The following is a 19,357-nucleotide window of genomic DNA, read 5'->3' as shown; positions in this document are numbered from 1 at the left end:
CCACAGTTGCTCTGCCATCATGGATGTGAAAACTGTCTTTTTGATTGTTTGTCTGTGCGCCTTGGCCATCACCTCCACTGAAGGTAAGGACACTCAGAGCAAACACACATGCTGAAACCAAGAAAGCACCAGCACTGTACAGATTATACTTCGGGTACATCCTAAATAAGAAGTTCACGTTTAAAGATTTTTTCTGAGAAAATTGCAATGATAACTACTCTACGTTCCTCCTGCGATTTAGACAACATGATGATGCATGTGCGTTGTAGCACAGCTGGGTTTTTGGAGGGGTTTTTTCAGGAACTTCATCCAGCTGTTTTAAAGAATAAAATTATTCCAGTAAAAATCTGTTTCAGAAAGTTAACTTTAAGGTGACCCATCTGATCAGTTTAACCGCAAAGACTATTGCACAAAACAAAAAGCTTAGCCCTGTTCAGTTTTATTATAAAAATATATATATATATATATATATATATATATATATATATAGATATATATATATGTGTGTGTGTGTGTGTATATATATATATATATATATATATATATATGCTAAAAATACAAAATCTAGACATATATAAACGTTTTATAAAAGTGCAATACTGTAAGTTTTTTTGTTTGTGTTTTTTTGGAGAACTGTTAGAATGGACACACAATTATTCTATAACAAATGTCTTTTTCTTTCATTTTTTTAATATAATGTTAGTTATATACTTTTTAAAATTCTTAAATTTGGTCTTAATCTCACATTACAGCTGGCATCCCAAGATGCTGCATGACAGCAAACAGAAAATTCAGACCACATATGCTGAAGAAGGTTGTGAGATGGGAGCTGCAGGAAAACGGTGTCTGTGACATTAGAGCACTTGTGTAAGTGTTTGTTTACTTAAGTGTGCCAAAAGGTTACAGGTAATATTGTAGTTATTACATGATCGGTAAAGTAAGTGTTGAGAATTATTGACAGTAATTTTGTTTTGATTTACTTATAACATCATGCATTCATCATATAACATGAAAATTTAATGTAAAAAATAAACACCAATAAAGAAACAGGCTGTAGAGGCAGTTTTCCTTCATTTTTGCTTAGGGTTACTGTATTTGCACTGTTATGTTAAACTGAAATGTATTTATGTTTCTTTGTGGACCCACAGGGTGTTTGTAAAGGGCTCGGAAAAGCCATTGTGTTTTAATCCGAACCTGAAGCCAAGCCACCCGTGGTTTATGAAAAAGAAGAAGAGATTTTCCTGAGATGTGGAACAAAAAACGTGCTTCTCCAAATGTCTGGGTATCATGTTTCCCACATATGATGTTTTGTATGATATACATCATCATGCTTGGTTGTTGTTGTTGCTTTTATTTTGATCTTAAAAAGCTATCTACTGTAACTCTGTTGCAAAGCAACACTGCATTTACTCAAGTACTTTATAGGGGTACAACTGTTGTTTCACATACTGACACTTTATATTAAAAAAATGTGTCATTACATTTTATGCATTATTATAAATGAAACTACATGAACTGGTTTGAGTTGAGCCCATCTCAACTGCCTGCAGTGGTACTTCTTGTGTTAACGCATTAATGTGATGATATTATTACCACTAGTACCACTATTACGATGTAAAATTAACAGATGCCACTCTACAGCATGTAATAGTGTGTGCCATAGCCTGTAAAGGTGTTTATACATTAAGAATTAAAAAAAAACTTTAAACTGTGATTCATATCATTCTTTTATTCTATTTTGTCTGCACCTGAAAATATAGAGTGGTCCAGCCATAGTTCAGCCAACCAGCATAAACATATTATGATAACAAAGTTGCTGCTGGGCAACAATGTTCAGTCATTTCAGAAACACGTCACGATCAAAATAACGTGGACACCAAGGTCTTTCCTATGTGTGTCTAGAATGCTGATAGAAATGAAGTCCAAGTCCTTACTGAAAAGAAGGAAGACTTTTTTTTTTTGTTTCAGTGTTATCGTCAGATAAGAAACCCTGATTTATCCCCTAGAGGCAAGTACATTCATCAATGAATGAAGGCCGCACCTAAAAGCCCACATGACTACATGAATCTGCTGCCAGTCTGCTGCTTTTCTGGCACCAGACATCAGTAATAATGTTTCCCTGTGCTGACAAGCTCAAAGCTGTTTTGGTGTCACGCAAATCTTCCTTAAATACATAAATGACCTCTGTCGCAATCAAAATTTGATAGACTGTTGTGGCTTCAGTTCAGACACCTTGGTTTCTGAGTCAGTGAATTGTCATTCACGCTTAACTCTTCTTGCAAATATCAATATCTCAATATCTTCCAAACTGTAAAGAAAAAAGTTCTTGTATGAATGGGTGTGAATGGGTAAATGACGCAAGCTCTCTAAAGAGCTTTGAGTGTTCAGGTAGAGTAGAAGTGCACTATATAAGAAGCAGTCTATTGACCATTCCCATAACCATACAGTACTGTGCAAAAGTTTTAGGCAGGTTAGAAAAAATCCTGTAAACAAAAATGTTTTCAGAGATATAGATTATTGCTTATTGGCCCCAAATGTATTCTTGCAGCAGGACAACGACCCCAAACACACAGCCAAAGTCATTAAGAACTATCTTCAGTGTAAAGTAGAACAAGACGGTATATCCTCCACAGAGCCCTGATCTCAACATCATCGAGTGTGTCTGGGATTACATGAAGAGACAGAAGGATGTGAGGAAGCTTACGTCTGCAGAAGATCTGTGGTTAGTTCTCCAAGATGTTTGGAACAACCTACCAGCTGAGTTCCTTCAAAAACTGTGTGCAGGTGTACCTAGCAGAATTGATGCTGTTTCGAAGGCTAAGGGTGGTCACACCAAATATTCACTGCATTTTGTTGATTGATGAAAATAAACGATTAACACTTCCGTTTTTGAAAGCATTCTTTGTTTACAGCCTTTTTTCCTCACCTGACTAAAACTTTTGCACAGTACTGATAACTGGGCCAATTTTTTTTTCAGTTAAGCAAGAGTGTCGTCAAAATGTATTTTGTCTATTTGGGGCAAGATCTCTTGTAACTTACGTAATCTTCAGGAACAGTTGTTGGATCTTTGCTGCCTTTTGTTTCATTCTGTGTCAAGATGATCTCACACTGATCCCATAATGACACAGTCCAGGCTGTAGGGAGGCCAATTAATAATAGTGTTTCATTGTGTGTTATTCTATCCAGGTAAGCTTTTACTGTGCTAGCAGTGTGTTTGGGATCATTGTCAAAGTGAAAAATTAAGCCATTGCCAATCAAATGGTATTGCATGCGGGATTAAAATCAAAATTTTGCCCATTTTCATCCTCCAATTTTTTAAGGTGCACATCATGACAAGATAGGGTTTCAGTTAATAGCTCCTTAAGAATCACCTTATTGGTGCAAAAATACTATTTTATACCACACTGTATAGCTTTAGAATGTTTCATAGATTAAACTAAAGAAATTAGTTAAGTGCCTTTTTCTCCTTGGATGATTCACATGTCATTGTTAAGCGGTTCAACAAATGACTGAAAAAGAAATGTCCAAAGAAAAACTCCGAAAGACCTTCAGAAAGCCCAGAGAACTATTGCTCAAGATAACTTTAAAACAAAAGACATGGCTTTATATTTGCCATCAATGAGCAAAATATAAAGACATGAGGTTTGTCTCAAGACTCTTGGAAGAGTTTTAGAATTCTGTGTAATGCTAGAAAGTCTAGTTTCTTTAGGTATACTGGGGACTTGTTCGATCTTATCCCCTGATAGTGCTCAGATCCTGTTACCACCTCTGTCCACACTAATCCCCTGAAGAGAAGCTGTCACAGTAAAGGCTGTAAAACTTATGGGAATGGATGAGTGAGCTTGTTTGATTTATTTGAGTACATTCCATACAGTGAAGAACAAAAACACTACAAGGTGGGAAAGTATAATTACATTAAGCTGTCTTCATTTGCCCGAGGAGCTTCTTCACGCACAAGTACTTTTAAAAAAAAAACTTTTCTTACTTAAATAAACACATACAAAAAACCTGACGAATGTTTTTCATGTCCTGTGTTGTATTGTTAAGCTGTGAAAATGACCGCTGAAAGCCTGAAAGAAACTAAAAAGGAAACCGATGAAGATCTTAAGATCCAGCAATGAATTATTGTCCCCTGTAATGGTCATGACTCTGAGACTTCTATGTAGAGCAAAATGTAGGCGATCTATTTAGGTCTTACTATACTGTCAAGAGGACATCCTGTGCTTTCTAGTGACGCTACCAGTAGCGGTTTTTGATACGGGCGACACGGGCGGTTGCCCGGGGCGGCATCGTGGTGGGGGCGGCATCACGGGGATCGGCAAAAAAAAAAAAAAAAAAAAAAAAAAAATTGCTCGTATTCATGCTGCTACGACATGATGCCGTAGCCACCGATCGGTTTTCTATCGCCCATTTGCTGGGAGTAAGGGCGCCCTCCGTTTGCGAGGTGCGCCTGCTGCTTGTGGCACAGTGAGGAGAGGGCGGGGCGGCGGGGGATTCTCTGGCTGGCTGGAGCAGCTAATAACCAACTCACAAAATAAAACAAAATAAAAACAAACCAACAAACACCAGACATTATGATACAGACTTATAATTTGCACCGATGTTTTTTCGAAATTCTATATGCGAAAAGTGAGCGCGAGAGCCCTCGGTGCGCCTGCTCGCTGCCGAAGTCAAAGTAAACTTTATTGTCATCTCCGCTACATACAGTCCAGTATATAGAGAGACGAGACGACGAGGCTCCAGTTACAGCAGTGCAAGTAAACAAACAATAAATATCAGAAGAGTAAGAAAATAAATGTACACTTTAGGACTCGGGGTAAAGGGATCAATAACAATTTAAAATTTATAATTTACAGCTTGATGATTTAAAGTCACACACAATCTGTCGAAAGGGAAGGGGGGGGGGCTGCTTCCAAATAGAGCATATTTCAATCATAATGTTGTAAAGATACAGGAAAGCAGATGTGTCATTGGATAATGGCAGGTCATCCTGAAACAATCAGAATCAGAATACTTTATTAATCCCTAAGGAAATTATGTGAGTTACAGTTGCTCCAAGAAGAAATGGTAAAAATAGTAACAGTAACAGACTAAACTCCAAACAATACATTGTGTTACATTGTGAGGCAAAGGTTGTGTTCGCCCGGGGCGCCAAACAGGCTAGGACCGCCACTGCCCACCACCCATTATGCATTCAAAACAATGGAAACATTGCTGGAAACATTTATCAGCATATTGATCTTCATACTGGGCTGTAGTTATAGCCAATTCAATAAGTCAAGACAGAATCTTCAGGATTATGGAGTCCATCATTGTAGCAAATGAAGTCAATGCCACTGACATGGGAGAAAAGAATAAGGTCCTCTGGAAGGTGAGACCTCTCTTAAAAAGAGTGCACAATGAGGCTGCATCATTCTGCTGAGATGGAAGACCTGTGTAGATGAACTTATGTTTTCCTTTTCTCACTATTTCAAAGCCCTAACTTAATAAGAGACTTCAGGTATTTTTCCCCAGCCCAGAAATCTTAAAAGCTATCCCCCTCTCAGTTTTCTCCTTCCTTTTTTAATTAAAAACAGTCAAGATAATCAAAAGGTAATTTTTCAACTATTAAAAAAAGTAGACTTTTTTTATTTATTTATTTATATTTATTTGACTTTTTGTCATAAAGCTTCTTTCTCTTGTTATTTAACTGTGTAACTATGAAAAAATAAATTGAGCTTCTGATCCCATGTTGCTTGTCACTGCTTAGCCCTGTACTTTTAATTGCAATCTTTGCTTTTACAGTGAACCATTCAGAGGGCTGAGTCTCGATCCGTGTCATGAGGGATCATGCTGTGTGGGTCATTTTGCTGTTAGGGTTCGGGGCAGCTTCGTCACTGTTGTTGTTTAGAACAGAGATTCTCAGACACTTTTTCTTTCACTTCAGAAGCTGAGAAAAGTTAATCCCACTCCCTAATGTTTTAATCACTCCATAACAATAAGAAGGATTTAAATGTAAATCCTACATAAATACATGTCATCTCAATGGCATTGGCAAAGTTGTTTATTTTTCACCTGTTCATGCACCACACCTGCTGTAGCTCCACACCCCACCAAGGATGAGTAGAAGTGTGTGACACCACAAAAGCAATATAATGCTCTTTTGGCAGATCATCTTTATCATCTGATAAAAATCTATCTTAGTGTGACTGGTGTCTTTGAGAATGCTGGTTACTTTATTGTTGGAAATCACTGAACGATGTGAGAACAAAAAGGGATGTGAGTCACATGCTGGGCCGTCGCAGTCGCAATCCAGTCGTACACCTGTGGGAAAAAACTGCCTCTGCTAACACCATCATAAAACCAAAAAAAGATGAATATCTTTCTGGAAGAATTGTTTTCCAGCAGAGACTTGAGGAGCATGTGCTGTGACGCTTCTTTGGTTGTACATTGTGGCTCAAACTCATTACCTAATTTGTCACTTTTGTTTATTTCAGTTCATCACACAAGATTTAAATAAAATTGATTTAGATTTAAATAAAATGTTTGCTATTTATTCTACTAAAGATTCCCGAATATCCATCACCCACCATACAGGCATCCCGTGTTAATGTTTTTCTGTTATTAACTTTGGCAGGTTTACAGTTAGATTTTAATTAAGTTTCTTGGCTCACCACATTTTAAGCGCGTTGCTTTTTAACAGAATTCGTCATTGGTCCATTATATGAGTTATCAAGTCAGAGTCACTTATGTTAACACCCAACTGATGAACCTGTTTTGACCGTAACTGTAAGCAAGTCATTTAAAATGGAAGAGAGCCTCTGGCAAATTACGGTTTTATTGACTCCCTCGAGTCACAAAGGATAGGAAACATTCATAAATACTTTCCCATATGAGTGTATTCAAGTCAAAGCAGGTTTCTCCAGTGGTGGTTATTCTAATTATAAAGAAAGTTTCCACTGAGTAGAAGTTTACTTTTATTTTATCATAGTTATACAGTTAAATAACAAGAGAAAGAGTTTATTAAAGTTCACAGAGGAAAAACACATGGTGTCAAATGAGGGTACAGGTAAACTTAACCCACACACAGACAGACACACACACAAAAACATGTCACAGCTTCGCACAGTTGAACTCCTGCCCACAATTTAATCCCATGTCATTGTTCTCCAGGCATGCATTCATCAGCACTCAAAACTGTCATAAAGCATTGACTCATCCCATTTGAAGAGGAGCAGGAACTATGTGGAAAGGTTCTTTGAAAAGGAATCAGTTTTGTTTATTGTGAAGTGAAAATGATTAGAAGGGCTTTTAAAGGAGAGATTTATAACAAAGCAGACCTGCACTTGTAACTTTTCTGCTGAAAGTGAAGTAAAGGTACAAACTGATTTTGTGAACACCTGCCAATCAATTAAAGAGTTTCGCTGGCACCGTGAAACGCAAGCCTGATGCTACAGCACCATCTTGTGGAAACACTCATAGGGATTTTTCCATAAACTGCTCAACTGCAGAAATTCAGGCATGCATGTTTGCTAAAGCAAGTATGTTCAGAAACATGCCAACAGACAATTATCATATCTTTAATTTACTTCCTATACCAAGCTAGCAAGATAAGGCATCTCACATTTCTTCTGCATATGGACAATGTACAATATATCATATTTTTTGTAGCTCAGGAGGTAGAACAGGAAACAGGTGGTTTGATCCACGGCTGCTCCCAGTTTACAGGCCAAATATCCTTGGGCAAGATACAAATCTCAAGTTACTCACAGATGCATCTATTTGAGTATGAATGTGTTTGAAGGTTACATAGAAAGCACGTATATAGAAAAAAAGCTTAGAAAAAAGTTCTTGTGTGAATGGAGCCTAGCTGTATGTAAGAACCAATCTATTTAATATTCAGTTGTCTCAAGCAAACTATTCTCTTGTCTTGGTATCAACACTTTAATATCTCAGAAAAACTTTTCCATACACACCTACTGATAAAAGCATACTTAAAAAAAAAAAAAGTCCCACTGCTCACTGTGGGAAAATATGTTCAAATACAAAAAACAGTACATTTATGGGTGCAGCACAGTCCGGTAGACACTTCTAGAAATGAGAGCTTTGCTTACTTGCCTACTGAAGCATGATAACCACTTTTTGTCTGGCAATGTTTAACTTGGCACAGATCAGGCAGGTTTCAGCCCAGAGCTTAGCACCAAAGTGCCGCACAATTATGTGTAATTTATCTATTAAGTTATACAGTGAATAAAATGTATTCACAGTCAATGTCCCTACTTTAAAAAAAGAACAAACAAGTAAGAGAAAAGCTTCGCTGACAATTCCATATAATGTGCATTTAGGCTGCTTATCTTGGATTTCTTTATGTGTAATCAGAGCACATTAGCCTGAGAAAAAAAGAGAAACACAGAGTACATTAAATATATATACATACAGGTATTTAACCAAACACAAGGCAGCCTGGCATTATTTTAAGATCAGCTGACACCAGAGATAAATTCATATTTGTAGATTAAAGAGAACTCTTGCTCAAAAATGTGCAGACCTGGAATTGTCTTCGTAGTACAATGTATTGAAATAAACCTCTTTAAGGTACAATTTTGCATAAAAGGGAAAATAAGCTTTTGTGTACCAACAATGATATGTTGAATTTGGTCTATTAAATTTAAAAATTAAAAATTAAAATGTTCTTGCTTTGTAATAATATACTAAGCCCTGTTTTGGGGCCATTTTTTACAAGTACACAGTACAACAGTACAACACAGTACAACACACAGCCATCTGTCCACTTCGACACATTGTGAATCAATTTGACCTGTTTTGGTGTTGGGCTGTGAGCACAGGTCCCAGTTAAAGCTATCAGGACTTTTTCCTGATGTCTCAAAAAGAGTCATAAAGATGCTCACGAGTAGCTCACTGGTGGTGATTTGTAAGACTCTGGCAGCACTGCTTCTGTTCCTCTGTTGTGCCACAAAGTGATCACCTGTCAAAAAGTAAATACTGGTATTTGTTAAAAAAGTATATAGATAAAAATTAGTTGTTGGTATTTAAACTGTTGTGAATGACTTGTTGACCTTTAATCCCTCAAACATATATGACGTGATTGGTATCAAAGTAATTTTGAGCCAGAAACAATATCTCTGTCACAAGCTAGATGCTGCCTACAATCAATTTTTGGCAAAGTGCATGTCTTTTATTTATTCAGTTAAAAAGTCTCATTGATATTTACAATGGATTTTTATATATACAATGATGTGTCCAAGAGGGCAGCAGAAATTGCAACAAATATAACATATAACAGCTCTACGAATATATTTCAAGTTGCCCAAAAGGATTGGATTGATTATGATGTAGAATGCAGAGTAGATAAAATAGTGCAGATTTGTGAGGATACCTATGACAAAACAGGTAATTTCTTTATTTTATCCTGGCTAAATCATGTTGACTGATTATTTACCAATATAAATAACAACATTATACATAAAAAGCAAATTCAATATTTGGCAGATCAATATTTGGCAATATTTGGCTGCTAGGTCGATGCCCTACTATGCTCCTGTCCAGCTTCTTCTGCAGCAGTCGTCTCCTGGTATCTCCTTCACAGTCTTAAGATTAAACTGGGGGACACAGCAAACCTTGTTGCAGTAGCATGTATGGATGTAGCATCCTAGAGGGCTGGACTACCTTTGCAGGCCATGCAAAGCCATGACAAGGACAATAATAAAAGCAAAACTAGAGAAAAAAAAATCAGCGGGCATCGCCTGCCTGTTCAAAATCAGAATCAGAGTCCTTTATTGACATTAAATATCAGATGTTCAAATAGATTAGAAGCAGCTCCTTCGTAGCAGCATTTAGAATAAATAACAATGAAAACAAATCCAAAACTACCACCATATACACATGTGTGGTGATGTGTGATGTGAGAAGTACAGATGTGAAATTTGTACAGTAATGGCTTGTGAAAAGAAAATGTGTTTCTGAGACTGTTAATCCTGGTTTGGATGGACCCGTAGCGTCCCCTAGAGGATAGCAACTCAAACAGGTGACCTCTGAAGCCTCTTCCACTGAGCCTGGGTGCAGTGAGTGAACCACATATATAAAGATGCTTTCAATGGCTGAGCGATAGAAGGTCACCAGCAGTTTCTCAAAGATGCTGTTCCTTCTGAGCACTCCCAGGTAGCGCAGAGCTGACCTGATCCCCCTTTTCAGATCAGGTGAGTGAATTAGAGAGAGATGGTCAGACTGGTCTAGGTCTGGGAGCTGTGTGGCTCTCTTATGTTATATGTGTGTAAATGCTTCCCCCTGTCGTCACACATCTTACATTGTGTCAGAATGTAGGCAGGACAGACTGGAGGTTTGCCTGATTAAAATCAACCGTGATAATGGGGTGTCCCTGTCCTAAAGAGGGGTCCTTGTTGCCGCTCCAGTGCACCTGTTCTCACTTTAATTTGCTCCGAATCAGGTGAAACTGATTCAAGTTGCTTTATGTTTCTTAACTGGACAGACTGGTATTTCTGGTGTTTAACTAACTTTGTGTTGTACTATGATTACCGAGTCTTCCTTTTTTTAAAAAATGTTCTCCCTAAACTGTTTACATTTCATCTATAAACTCTATAAAAACTCGTGTAAACTATTTGGAATGTCTACGCTTTATTTTGTAACAGTGTGCTTTTCTTTTCGTTTCCTATTAAGTGAAAATGGGCTTGACACTTTAAAGACAGGCGAAACAATTTGGCTTCAGCTCGACCCCTCTCCTGAATTATGTAATAGTTGTAAAAGACCGCCTACTCTTTCTTTTGCTATGTGGCCATTTACGACTGGTGGAGAGGAAACGGCAGCTGAACGAAAGTCGCCACTCGACCAGAATCAACCCAAGCCTAATTTTAAACGCTAACAGCTTCATTAACAGTATGTAACTATGTCTTTGGAACCCTGTGAAGAAACTGTGGAACACTCCGCTTTGCTCAAGCTCCTCTCTGCACTGTTTTATGCCGGAAGTTCGTTTCTTATTACCGTAGTGAACAAAACCGTGCTGACAACTTTCAGGTAGGTGTCGCATTGTAGGGATATCACTAATTTATTCATAGTCGAAGGACGGAAGCAAAAAAAAATTGTTAAGTTCACACATAAAGGAAGCTTGTAATAATAGTTTATTCTCTGTTGTCGAGTCATATTTAAGTCTTCTGCTGTTTGTGTGTTGACTTTGCAGATTTCCCTCCTACTTGTGTCTGGGAATTGGACAGGTAAGTTGTCCAGGTGTGAATACCTCCCTCCCACCCGCCACTCCACTAATAATAAACAAATACAAACTCATTTTATTGTCCTTTCAGATGATCACCACTGTTATTGTTCTTTATGCGGCCAAAAAGAGCAAAACGGTGCAGTTTCAAGATTTCGACAAGAATGTTCTCTTAAAAGTAAGCACCCTCACCCCATTATCATATCTCTATTTATTCTCTATTTAATGTATTTTGTGATCTATAAATCTTTTTCTTTGTTATGCCCAGATTTTCCCCCTCCCTTTGCTGTACGTTGGGAACCATGTTACAGGCCTGGCAAGCACCAAAAAACTCAGGTTTTACCAGTTCATTTGCATCACATTTAGTCCTTAAATTTAGTTAAATTTTTCTCAGTACTCATTTATGCGGTCTTCCCGAAACTGTGTTATCTGTTACAGTTTACCCATGTTTACAGTTTTGCGGAAATTCACTATATTGATGACAATGATCTTGGAAGCGTATATACTAAGGTAAGGAGTTATTCTAACTATGTATTACTGTTAGAGCCTTGAAGCACTTTAGGGCCTTATCTCATCTGATTTGGTCTGAAATTTCTTAAAGTACCTTACATGAAGAGGTTTCTAATGGATTTGTTAATGGAGTTAAACAATGTGAGAGCTCTCAGTGTAGGATGTGAGATTAAAAAAAAGATTTAACAACGGAAGTGTCCATTAATGTATGCCTGTTTTGTCGTCTTTATCTCCATTTTCAGAAAAACATTTCCAAAGCATCTTGTGTACAGTGTTGTGACCATAGTATTTGGTGCTATGATTGCTGCAAGGTATAGTTTTGTTTTTTGTTTTTATTTAAATTACTTTTGTAATTGTATTTCTCCATGAACTGCAAAAACAAAGTTGGCTTTACCTCCATCTCTAATGTCTCCTATAGTTCGGACCTGGCCTTTGATTTGGAGGGCTATACATTCATCCTGCTTAATGATGCATTCACTGCTGCCAGTGGAGTGTACACCAAGAAGAAACTTGGTGATAAGGTAGGATTTCCTGTTCCGTAGAAACACAGAGATGATTTGAGTATTGCTGCTTCGGTAGATATATCTCTGTCCAGCTGTTGTTTGAAAAATTAACAGAAAAAACAACAAAACAATTCTACTGCACAGCTGTGCTGCCAAGAAAAAGGGGGCACAACCATCCAAAGCAATGCACAGTGAAGAAGAGTGTGCAGGTAGGGTGGATTGGGTGGAGACTCGTGTCAGGTGTGATTTGTGACAGAGTTGGAGCTATAGGTGGGACGGCTCAGGCTGAGCAGTGTGCAAACCAAGTTAAAGAGGCAAAGCTGAAATTGTTTGGACATGGGCAGAGGAGGGTGGATTTTTTTGGAGAAAGGATGCTGAAGATGGAGCTGCTAGGCAGAAGGAAAAGATGAAGACCCCAGAGAAAATTCATGGATGTAGTAAAGAAGGATATGCAGAGGGTTGTGTGACAATGGAGGATGCTAGGAGTGGAGGCAGATGATCTGCTGTGGTAACCCCCAAAGTAACAGCTGAAAGTAGAAGAATATTAGAAAAGAAAGCTGAGCATTATCTTTTTAAACAACAAAACAGAAGGCTTTGGTGTTGTTCACAAATATCCTGTGATCATTTCAGTTCCACGGTAGCAGCATCTTTATATCTAAAACCAGAATCGTGGGATTCGCACATATTTTAACCTTTTTTTAAATGCATAGTGTTGCGGACATCTAATGACACATGTGCCTCACAGGAGTAAAATGTTAACATTCTCAATACTTTGAAATGTGCCCATTGCATAACGTAGTGTTTGCTCTGTTTACATTTGTTTTCCTCCTTCTTTTTGTCAAGGGTCTTGGGAAGTATGGGGTCCTGTTTTACAATGCATTAATAATTGTCATTCCTACTGTCTTGGCAAGTGCATTTACTGGAGATTTAAACAAGGTAACCTCTGATCAGGTGCATTATTCCTATTTTTTGTGTTTTGGTTTTCTGTGCTAGAAACTGTATTCTGTTACCACCCTTTATGTTTTGATCCACAGGCAGTCACATTTGAAGACTGGGTGAAAGCCACATTTGTCTTTTGTTTCCTTATGTCATGCTTAATGGGGTATGTCACTATAATCCAGTCCAAACTGTTCAGTTATTGTAGAAATCAAACTTCCTTGAGTCGGTCATTCCATATAAAATTGATCAAAGATAACTAGGATGTGATGAAACTTATTCTGACACAGAAGGGGCGATAGCTAGGTGGTGAATATGGTATCAAATTGTAGGTAAAAAAGAAAATAAGTTGCAAGGGCATATGTTCTACCCACCCATCTATATATATTTTCAGGGGCTATAACTTGGAAAATATTCATAGTGTGAAGGCAGAATTTTGTCAACTTTTATTAAACAAACTAAAATATTTGCACAAATAAAACATTGTTGAATCTGAGGGTGTTGAATGGGTGGACGATGGAATGGCCCAGATGTTAGATCGCTGCTCAAAGCTGTTTTGCTTTTCTCCTAATTTTCTTTAGGTTCGTGCTGATGTATTCCATCATCCTCTGCAGCCATTATAACTCAGCACTTACAACCACAGTAGTTGGGGCAGTAAAGGTAAGAGCACACTGATGTTAGTTTTTTATGGTACAAAGTCCAAATATTAAGAGTTCTTTGAAAAACTGTTGACTGAAATCCACAGCAAAAAATTTCCTCCTCTTTTCTTGGCCCATGGTGATGGAGAGGTGGAGGGATTTACTAAGATAGTTTTTTTTCATTATTTCTAACACAATGATACTAAAGTGAACAAATTTTTACCTTTTCCTCAGAATGTTGCAGTGGCCTATATTGGCATGTTTGTGGGTGGAGACTACCTGTTCTCTTGGACTAATTTCTTAGGCCTAAGCATTTGGTAAGTAGTAAGACTTAAATGCTATTTTCTGTTCCTGACTACAGTTCAGCGTGACTCTATAAGAGGCCATATTTCTTCACAAAGTCATACAGTATGTTATGTTGAATATGGGCAGCAGATTAAAATCCTTTCCAAGCCAAATTCCAATCTAGAGCAAAATATTGATTGAAAGTGAAGATTAGCCATTATCTGATAAATGTAGTTTAGTCTGCAGATTTTTCCTTCAACATATTTTTAGTCACTCTATGGTTAAACAGCAATTAATAACATATGCTTAAAAATTAATTGCTTTTATCTTTTTGGGTTTCAGTATGTCAGGTGGGCTAATGTACTCATATATGACCTTCAACAACAAGAAACCATCTGGAAGTAACACAGAAGGAGCACAAAAGCTGAAGCTTCAGATCTCCGAGGAATCGGCAGGAAAGTACTCTGTCATCTAAAGGGATTTCACCACTTGGTGGCGCTGGTCTGCTCCATATTGGAGCATGATATTACTTCAGCACTTATGTGCATTAATAAGCAAAAAAATAAAATCAATAAAATGCTTTCCAAGTATATTCCAGGTTCCATGTATTTCATTATGCTTTTACATGATGAACAAATTGACAAGAAAGGCGTAAATCCTGGGTCAGGTTCAGTGAATGTTTATTGAAGATCAACAATGACAGAACAGTGTGGACAGCCTGTGAGAGAAAATTTGTACTTTAAAACATGTAGTATATCTACCAAGCAAGCAGGATCGCCCTATACACTTAAATATGAAAACTGATGGAGGATGTTAGCAGTGGTGAAAACTGAAACTACAAATTAAAATTTCAACGCTCTCTGTAAATTGTGCACTCGATATTCTAAAACTACATGAATATATTAAATGCCTTAATCTTTCTCAAACCGAAATATAAACAAAGGGTAAAATGCTTCCAGGTATATTCTAATTGGCTAGAATAAATCATTTGGTTTATTGATTATCAACAATCCACTTGGCTTCCAGTTTCACCATTACTTAAAAAAAAAAACAAAAATCAAATTCGATTGACTTCTTGAGTGACGGCTTTCTGGTGCAGGTTTCCCCAGAACAGAGGCAGGGCACTTGTGAAGGGCTTCTTACAGTGTTAAGAGATGTAGTGTTGCTTCAGGAAAAAAAACAAAAAAAATCCACTACACATCAGTTTATGATAAACAAGTGCCATTTCTTCTGGGCAAAACAACCTAATATTCAGTGCATTGCAAACTTAATCCAAGACTTGATGGGGGCTCCAAGTACTTCATAAAAACCAATGAGATGCCCAAATGTATGTTTTACAAACATGGGATATTTGTGTTGCAATATTTCCCTTTTATGAGTTAATCAAACATATGGAAAAAATGACTTGTAATGAGATACATATATAAAAAAAACTGCCACCCACTACTATGGTACTGTTCCCATATCAAAACTAGTCAGCCAGCTTTTAATATAAAAGGTGACTGACACTCATTGTAAAACATCTCCCACCTAGTTGAAAACACTTTTTGGTTGCGCAAACTTGTTACGAGGAAAACCACAAAATCTAAATGTTTTCCTGTGTTTAAAAACTACTTGGAACCTTTGAACACTGTAGAATCTGGTAGACTGTATTTAGAAAACAAGTCTTATGCTTGTCTGTCACTGTTGAGAAAATAGTTACATGTATATATTTAGACAAGTGTCAACTGTAAAAATTTGACTTTTTTAAAAAGCTTGTACCTGATCAGACATGCGGATTAGGGTTGCAATGATCACACATATAAAAATGGCCCGTGTCATATAATGTCAGACTTTTCCATCTTCCCTGACTTCCCTCTTGTCTACCTTTGCCCTTAAATAAAGTTGTACCTGTGAGGCAAAAAACTAGCTGAACCTTTCTCAGTCCATTTCTACTGCCACTGCTGTCATCAGTGGCAGTGAAATTGTGCTTATAGCACCAGAGATGAAACCTGGGAACATGGTGAGACGCCATCTGACAGTTGAACTCAACATTTCCTATGGCTGACCACACCCTGTATCATTCCGTCCATCTGAGCTTAATCCATATATACAGTCATACACACTCTTATACTCACAATATACTTAAAAAAAAAAAAAAACTTGTTACCAAAGTGCAAACAAAACCAAAACATGATACGTATCCTTTCTTTGTCTTTAGAAGACAGAAGAAAGAAAGACATTCTTCATATTGTCAAATCTACAATTATAGCAGCCTAAAAAGGATAAAATTGAAGCTGAATAAGGTGCTTTAGCTTGTGCCTTCCTGATAATGTGTGTGGGAACAGATAACTGTAACACTGATCTCAAGCCAATCCAGCTCTTTTACAAAGTCTGTTTTCACAACTTTACAGGAAAAAAACTAAACTACTTGTTGATCTGCATTTTAGGAAGAATTTTAGCGACAGCACATGTAACAGGAAGGCGTACTGGGAAGGAGATACGAGGGCAGGGAATGGGAGTCCGGGATGAGGAAGTGGGATGGGTGTTCGTTCAGGCAGACAGGTTGTTAGCCAGCTCGATGAGCGCGAGAGCGCCGTGGAGTCGCTCTCGTTGCTCCTGGAGGCGGCGCTTGGCTGCTCCTCCTTGGGTGCTCTTCTCCTCCTCTGCAGTCTCTTCTTCCCCATTCTCTTCATCAGACTGGAGAAACTCCATTGGATCCTGCTGCTCCTGGTCCTGCCCTCTAGCCTTGCCCTGTGGCTTCACCTTGGTGGTTGTAGGGGCACGCTGCTCACGGGTTCGCCAGTACCTGCAAGGATAAAGAGCACATTACCATACAATGTAAACAAAACAAACAAAAAAAGCTATTTAAATGTGCAAATCTTCCTCACAGTCCAGCTTTTGTACATATGAGCCTACTTTCACTTACTTTGCCAGCCACTCTGCCACAGCCTTGTTATCCACAGACTGAGCCTTCCCCAGACCCTCCTTTGGTTCTTCCCTCTTCAGACGGGAGAAAGGATGCTTGGGGCAGTGTCGGTTAGCATGTGTGAACCGATTGCCACATCCTGCAGAGGAAGCATCAAGTCTGAATAACTGCAGAAAATGACTGGAGGCCATGTTTTTGGTTTTTGTCATTTTTACGTAGTTAAAATATGTAGTGCACAACATTTTTGTGGTTTACTACTGTTATAAACAGTACACAACAGTACTTCAGTCTTCTTAGAATGGATTACTATTAATAAATTAATGAGTAATGATGTTTACTCAAATATGACTTTTTATAAGTCACATAGCAACAGTAATGATTTTTAGATGGTACATGAAATTACAGCAGCCTGTTACACTGTCAGTTTTGTTTCCCAGGTACTTTCCAAGTATTAGTTTAAGGCTCTAGTCAGTCATAGTAAACAAACCACATTTCATCTTAATGGAAAGTACCTTGAAGACACCAAAGGTGAAAACTTTCAGTTTGCTGTTTGTGATAATACTTTTTTAAAAGGCTAACTGCATGGCCTTTTCTAAAAAAATAAATAAATCTACATTTCACACCCACCTTTCTCAGAGCAAACAAAGGGTTTTTCCCCAGTGTGCAGGCGCTGGTGGGTCTTCAGCTGTCCACTCTGGACAAATGCCTTCCCACAGTTTGGGTAGTCACACAGATAAGGCCTCTCACCTGGGGTGAAACAAGATAAGATATACTTTATTCATCCCACAAGTTGGGAAATTGCTTAAATTGTATTTAAGCAATTTATAATGGGTCAGCAGACTTCTCTCACCTGTGTGTGTCCTCTTATGGGCCTGGAGAGACTTCTCTCTGGGAAACACTCGGTTGCAGATGTTACAACGGATACGGCTGGATGAAGTCTCCCCCTCGCTTATCAGCTCCCGGACTGTGTCCGCCCGTGGCCGGCCTCTGCGGATACCATCCTGACAGCGAGAACACACAGAATCATTGCTCTGGCCCTATCAGACTTATCAAAGGACTTTGGATGAATGAACACCCATGGTGCAACAGCTTTGAGACAAAGCAGGTTATAATATGCCAAACCAAGGACAAACTGTTTTCACTGCTTCATAATCTAATACATTTATAACACATATAATTTGCATTTCATACAATGTATCAACGTGTCAGTCTGACTTCATTTAATTAGCTCACGTGTTACACTGTAGCTGAACGGCACGTTCATTATAATTCATTCACATCCGGTTACATTTTTGGCGCGCGACTACACGTCATATTGGAGCAGCTGCTCCAGATTCAGGAACTGGGGGTTTAAAATCCACCGAGTCACACCCTAATGCGCGGGCGTTTTTTAAATGACTCTATATGACGCCATATTGAGGCCGACTCTCTGTTTTAAGTAATCACATTTCAAGAGGATATATAACTTTATTTATTTTTTTAAAAAGGTGTTCATTCTGATCGTGCTGTTCTGCTGTGATAACTATGTATGGGTTATTGCGCCTGTTATACACATGCTTGATCCTTTCAGACCTGCTCTGGAGGTTCTTCAACATATCAATGAATTAAGTTGCAAAGGCTCTTTTAGGCTTATTACACTGTTGTCAGCAGTCTCTGCATTAAAAATATTAAAGTATTAAAATACTTAAAAATACTTTCTGCTTTTAGGTTGCGCTCAGACTGTACGACATCCAACCATGCCACTTTATAAAGAGTATCAAGACAAACTTTTACATAAGCGTTTTACCTTGATCTGCTCAGGTGAAGGAGCAGTGTCCGCTTCCCTGGCCGTCTGAGTCCCGGTAGGGGACGCGGCTCCACTCCCTGAGCCCGGGCTCAGGGTCACATTGTGGGCGTTCTCTCCCCACTTCCACGGGTAGACCATAAAGTCGCTGAAGCCGGGGCTTGTCGGAGTTATGGCCTCTGCTTTCCTGGGTTTAATCGGGGTGGTCTTGATGACGGACACCAAAACTCTTTTAGGCGAGTCATTGCAGAAAATAACGTGAGGGTGCTTGCTCTCAGCCATCGTTTGAGTGTCAAAATCCCGGTGTTTGACGCAAAACTATTTTTTTTTTTCAAAAAGATAAACGAGCAAGTGTCATAAATAGTTTGCCTTCTTAATCTGGAGTAAATACTTCCTTCATTTCCAAAGAGTACAAGAAGAAGAAAAAATCTCGGATCCGCTCTCTGCTATAAAGTAACTACAAAAGTTGCAGGAATATGTGAAGACTGCGGTTTCTTTCCTTCTTGTCGCAGCAGGTCGTCTCAATTGACCTGTGTGCGCCCACAGGAGCGTTGTCCCGCGTTGCAAAATCGC

The 19,357-nt window shown here is 38.4% G+C and overlaps 2 protein-coding genes across 3 annotated transcripts; one reads left to right on the top strand and one right to left on the bottom strand.

The window, feature by feature from the left end:
• The first annotated feature begins 10,326 nt into the window (after window positions 1-10,326).
• On the top strand, window positions 10,327-14,685 carry slc35d2 (solute carrier family 35 member D2). Of its 2 annotated transcripts, XM_003446085.5 has the most exons (13): window positions 10,327-10,444; window positions 10,675-11,028; window positions 11,192-11,225; window positions 11,313-11,399; window positions 11,490-11,557; window positions 11,660-11,731; window positions 11,974-12,042; window positions 12,150-12,252; window positions 13,078-13,170; window positions 13,269-13,336; window positions 13,752-13,830; window positions 14,043-14,125; window positions 14,436-14,685. In XM_003446085.5, exons 2-13 carry the CDS (start codon window positions 10,901-10,903, stop codon window positions 14,566-14,568), a joined length of 1,017 nt encoding a protein of 338 aa, XP_003446133.1. In that variant the 5' UTR covers window positions 10,327-10,444; window positions 10,675-10,900; the 3' UTR covers window positions 14,569-14,685. The 2 variants fall into 2 exon arrangements, with proteins under 2 accessions (XP_003446133.1, XP_025752905.1); XM_025897120.1 differs by lacking the exon at window positions 10,327-10,444 and having other exon boundaries at window positions 10,472-11,028.
• A 71-nt stretch (window positions 14,686-14,756) lies between these two features.
• znf367 (zinc finger protein 367) lies at window positions 14,757-19,357 on the bottom strand. Its single transcript, XM_003446084.5, has 5 exons — window positions 18,788-19,357; window positions 17,852-18,002; window positions 17,629-17,748; window positions 17,002-17,140; window positions 14,757-16,881 (listed from the first exon to the last, which is right to left on the bottom strand). Exons 1-5 carry the CDS (start codon window positions 19,064-19,066, stop codon window positions 16,626-16,628), a joined length of 945 nt encoding a protein of 314 aa, XP_003446132.1. The 5' UTR covers window positions 19,067-19,357; the 3' UTR covers window positions 14,757-16,625.

Source organism: Oreochromis niloticus, linkage group LG12 (genome assembly GCF_001858045.2).
Source record: "Oreochromis niloticus isolate F11D_XX linkage group LG12, O_niloticus_UMD_NMBU, whole genome shotgun sequence".
In the NCBI taxonomy this organism is placed as follows: Eukaryota; Metazoa; Chordata; class Actinopteri; order Cichliformes; family Cichlidae; genus Oreochromis; species Oreochromis niloticus.
Note: the sequence above shows the minus strand (reverse complement) of the source record. Positions and strands in the feature narration are given on the sequence as shown.

What these genes read in the sequence shown, in the direction of transcription:
- slc35d2 (XM_003446085.5), top strand. Translation starts at nt 10,901, where the DNA reads ATGTCTTTGGAACCCTGTGAAGAAACTGTGGAACACTCCGCTTTGCTC. An exon ending in TTGGAAGCGTATATACTAAG is followed by an intron (nt 11,732 to 11,973) that starts GTAAGGAGTTAT and finishes CTCCATTTTCAG; the next exon opens with AAAAACATTTCCAAAGCATC. An exon ending in CAGTAGTTGGGGCAGTAAAG is followed by an intron (nt 13,831 to 14,042) that starts GTAAGAGCACAC and finishes CCTTTTCCTCAG; the next exon opens with AATGTTGCAGTGGCCTATAT.
- znf367 (XM_003446084.5), bottom strand. Translation starts at nt 19,066, where the DNA reads ATGGCTGAGAGCAAGCACCCTCACGTTATTTTCTGCAATGACTCGCCT. An exon ending in CTTCACCTGAGCAGATCAAG is followed by an intron (nt 18,003 to 18,787) that starts GTAAAACGCTTA and finishes TCTCGCTGTCAG; the next exon opens with GATGGTATCCGCAGAGGCCG. An exon ending in CCATAAGAGGACACACACAG is followed by an intron (nt 17,749 to 17,851) that starts GTGAGAGAAGTC and finishes GTTTCACCCCAG; the next exon opens with GTGAGAGGCCTTATCTGTGT.